General features: G+C 40.7%; 1 protein-coding gene across 1 annotated transcript in view; it reads left to right on the top strand.

Annotated features, from left to right (window-relative positions):
• Positions 1–263: 263 nt before the first annotated feature.
• Positions 264–4,054, top strand: part of LOC123959811 — a 10,898-nt gene continuing 7,107 nt past the window's right edge. The window contains exons 1-3 of the mRNA XM_046034097.1: positions 264–339; positions 671–785; positions 980–1,085. Coding sequence (XP_045890053.1) covers positions 279–339; positions 671–785; positions 980–1,085 — 282 coding nt within the window. The 5' untranslated portion in view covers positions 264–278. The remainder of the gene's footprint in view (positions 340–670; positions 786–979; positions 1,086–4,054) is intronic.

Consider the following 4,054-nt stretch of genomic DNA (forward strand, 5'->3'; position numbering starts at 1 on the left):
TGAAGCGTGGAAGGTATTTCCATGCCCTGATAAAAAGACTTACGGGAGGATTTTGGCAGGAGACAAAAGAGAGAGGAGGAGTGAAGAGGTCAATGATGGGCACGTGCGAGTCTGGTGCCAACTTTTTCCCACTTCCAGTCAATGGAAACAAGTTTCACTTTCTCTTACTCAGCTATAAATGCACCTGCAGCTCACCTCCTGACAGCAACACCTTCACACTCCTGAAGGGACTCACTGAAGCAGTCAACCTGAGCTCAGACCTGCAAAGAAACAGAGACATGGCCTCACGAGTTACAGCTCTGCTCCTGCTGGGTTTCATCTGTGTTGGGTTTGCGTCTGGTAAGAGATGTACTTGCATTGCATTAGCAGTACAAGAGATTCATACTTCAGAAAACATTCGGTGCATGTCTATGGTGCATTTGATTTTTCAGTTTGAAACTCTCAAAGCAAACCAGATTTTAAATGTAAACTTTTTGTTGCACATGTAGAGAGTGTACAAAAAAAAAATGCATGACATGCACAATGACTAAGGATAAAGGATTCAGTTTTGAGGAAGAAACTGCAGGTGACCTTTCATAGAGTTTCGTAGATAAATCCAACTGTCTGTTTATTTTATCCTCTCATTCTCCATGTACTGCTTTCCCTGATCAATTTGTTTATCTCCCTGCAGCTCAGATTGTGGTGGACTGCTGTCTGAAGGTCAGTGAGAAGCGTCTGCCGCTCCACATCCTTGTAAGCTACACCATTCAGGGTGCTGGGAAAGGATGCGAAATCAGCGCCACTGCGTAAGTGTCAACAATACATACAAATATGGATTAGGCAAAGGAAAGTTATTTTTCAGATCCTTTGCTGAATTGTCACAGTAGTTTCTTGATCTTATTTTTGCTGTATCCTAATTCGGTAAGGTTAATGAAAGTGGATGAATGCGTTGTTGTCTACAGCCTAATCTCACTTCTCTGTCTCTCATCCGCTTTTTCAGGTTTATTACAAAGGCTGGAAAGACACTGTGTGTCTCCCACCCCGCCGACCAATCATGGGTGCAAAGTCACATTGATTATCTGGAAAAGAAAAAACAAAGACTTCAATAAATCAGGTAAATTATATTTAAAATAACATTGCATTTCCCCCTTTTGGGGATGCTGAGCTTCATATACACCTAAAAAGTGTACACCTTTTAGTAAAGTGGAAATCAGTTCCAAATCATGCACTTATCACTGCACTTCCTTCTTCTGCAGGTGTAAAGGGGAGTGGACTGAAAGATGGCTGAAGATTCAAGATCAAGAAGGACTGAGTCTCAGAATGTTTTACAGTAGAAGATCAAAACAGTTTGAGAAGATCAGACCACAGAGGACTCATCAATTCATCATATTTATGATGATACATCGCATGAGTCTTCGTGCCAGTGAATCGGGCAGTAGCTAAATGTACAGTTCTGTGAATGTTTCTTCCCATTTGGGGTGACAGGTGTAAAACTCAATCCCTTTGTGACAGAGCAGTTGTGAATGGCTCTTTCTCTTTTTCCCTTTTATATTCTCTATGAGTGAAATGTACTATAGAAACAGAAAATTTTGCCTTGACTTGCCTAAAGGGTGAAACTAACGGTGACAGTGAAACCCTCCTGTTTTTTTTGTTTTATGGTCATGTTCTAAAATGTCAGTGAATTTACAGCAAGTGATAACTTGTACAGACTGTTGAGATGAGACGTGTATATCAAAACTGTTGTTGAGAGCTATTTTAAAATAAAGTTTGACATTATTTCGTAACTTCTGTCTCTCATTTAAACTGAAACACATCATATGACATAATCTTGGCAAAACATATGCTTCTTTATTAAACTCATTTTCGCAATTTTATCTGTGAAAAAGAATTATTGACCTTGCGAATAAATAAATAGAGGTCCAGCATAAAAAAATATAACAGAATACAATGCCCAGAATAACACATGATAAAAACAAATACAATAAATAAATGAACAAATAAAGGCTGTCAAAGAAAAGGATTAAAAAGGTTAAAATGGTTGTTCAGTTATGAACATTGAATCCTTTTGAAGTCAACAAAGCAAAAAAAAAGCACAGAAGGAGGAGAGTTAGGTTGTGGAGGGTTACACCCAATGGTGTTGGCATAAGCATCGTCAATTACATTTACTCATTTAGCTGACGGTTTTATCCAAAGCAACTCACAACTGCTATGTATGTCAGAGGTCGCATGCCTCTGAAGCAGCTAGGGGTTAAGTGTCTTGCTCAGGGGACTGTTTCTAGGATGTGTCGCAGTGAAACCGAAGTCTCCCACACTAAAAGGCATGTGTGTTATCCACCCCAACAGGCTTGTTACATGCTGCGATGCTTCTCCCTCCAACATGCATAGACAAGTGCCAGGAGTTGATGTCATCAGACGTTACCCAACCTTCCTCAAGTGTTTTGACCCTTAACCGCAACACTCTCCAGTTTGCGGGTCGGCAGTGGTGACCAAATTACTGCCTGTCTGCTCCCAGCTTCCAGATCACCAGCTCCCTCTGATTCCTTAACCAGCAGGAGGCACTTTCTGCTGCCTCCCCCAATCCATGAGCTGTAGATCTCCTTACACTTCCTCTCAATCTCAGGGTTATCAAGAGACTCCAAACATATTGAGCAGTTTCCTCTCTGATGACTTAGGGTCGTCAAAATAATCACTTTGGGGAACTGGAGCTTTCTTCCCAGGTCCACTCTCAGCTCCCATCCTTGGGCTGAGGTTCGGCTTTGCTGTGCTCAGGGATGAAGGCCTGGCACCTTCCTTGACAAAGGAGATGGCAGGCATTGGAATTGCTCTGGCTTGATGTTTTCTTCTTCTCTCCTGCTCCAAGAGATTGTTTTGTCAAATGTTTATTTTACTTTTAACGTTCCAGTTCCTCCTGCTCCAAGGTGGCCGCGAGCATGGTTAGTACCTTGTCTGTATTTTCCTTGGGTCAGTGCTGCCTTGCAACCCGACAGGATGTGGGCCATACTTCCCTTCTTTCCACAGAGCTCGCACAGTCGGTCTTCCCTCCTTCCTCATATGGTAGTTCACTGTGGTTGGGTGTCATAGACTGCCCGCAGCAGAAACAGAGTAATAGTGAAAAGTGTCATGCTGCTGATATGAGCCACTGATAAATGGTAAAGCATGAAAGAAGCAGCTGATGCCAATAAGCTATTGCTGGGATGAACTAACACTGTAGGAAATACTGTAGCTCCACTAACTATACTGTAGGAATCGGAACGTTAAAAGTAAAATAAACATTTGACAAAATAATCTCAAGGTTCACTTGCTTGTTCTGGAGCTTTCGGCCATCACACGTGTCGACAACAGCAGATCAAGTTCCCTCACTTGTCAGGATCTTGAGCTGAGATTGTTTAGCTCATTTTCCAGCACCATTAAAACGTGGTGAATCTTATTAAATTGCTTGTTTTTAATGGAAACTTGTGTTTCACATTCACTGTGTTGTGCACGAGTTTCTGTCTTTGCCTTTGTAGGGTGCTGCTCCTTTAAGGACGTTGATTCTGTGGGCTCATGGGATCGCGGAAGAAGAGGCGCTGTAAAAAAAAAAAAAAAAAAAAACGGAACCGAACTGACCGAGAAAGCAACGTTGATGCTCATTTGCAGACTTTCTTATGTTCTACAACAATTACAGCTAAACACTTAATCTGAACTATATGTTCCCAGCGTGGTAAGTCAAATGTTGTTGTTATAAGTATATTGATAAAAGCACTATGTAGATCGCCATTCGCGATTAGCGCCTAAACGCCTAATGCTATTAGTTTGTTAGTTTGGATTGACATTTTAGTTTAAATTGCTTATTTAAACATATATGCAATATGTGTAGCATTTACAAGGTTTAATAGGTGTTTGTAATACAGCGACTGTTTAGAAATCTGTATTGATAGTTTTATTACACACATGTGATAATATTTAATGCCTACATAGTCTACCACGTGTGATATTTGCATTGTACGGAATATCTTTGATTTATAATGTTTATCATCTAAGCTGATGTTATGTTGTAGAAAACTTATTTGGGAAAGTGATACATTACTGGAAACTA

The sequence above is a fragment of the Micropterus dolomieu genome, linkage group LG21, assembly GCF_021292245.1.
Source record: "Micropterus dolomieu isolate WLL.071019.BEF.003 ecotype Adirondacks linkage group LG21, ASM2129224v1, whole genome shotgun sequence".
In the NCBI taxonomy this organism is placed as follows: Eukaryota; Metazoa; Chordata; class Actinopteri; order Centrarchiformes; family Centrarchidae; genus Micropterus; species Micropterus dolomieu.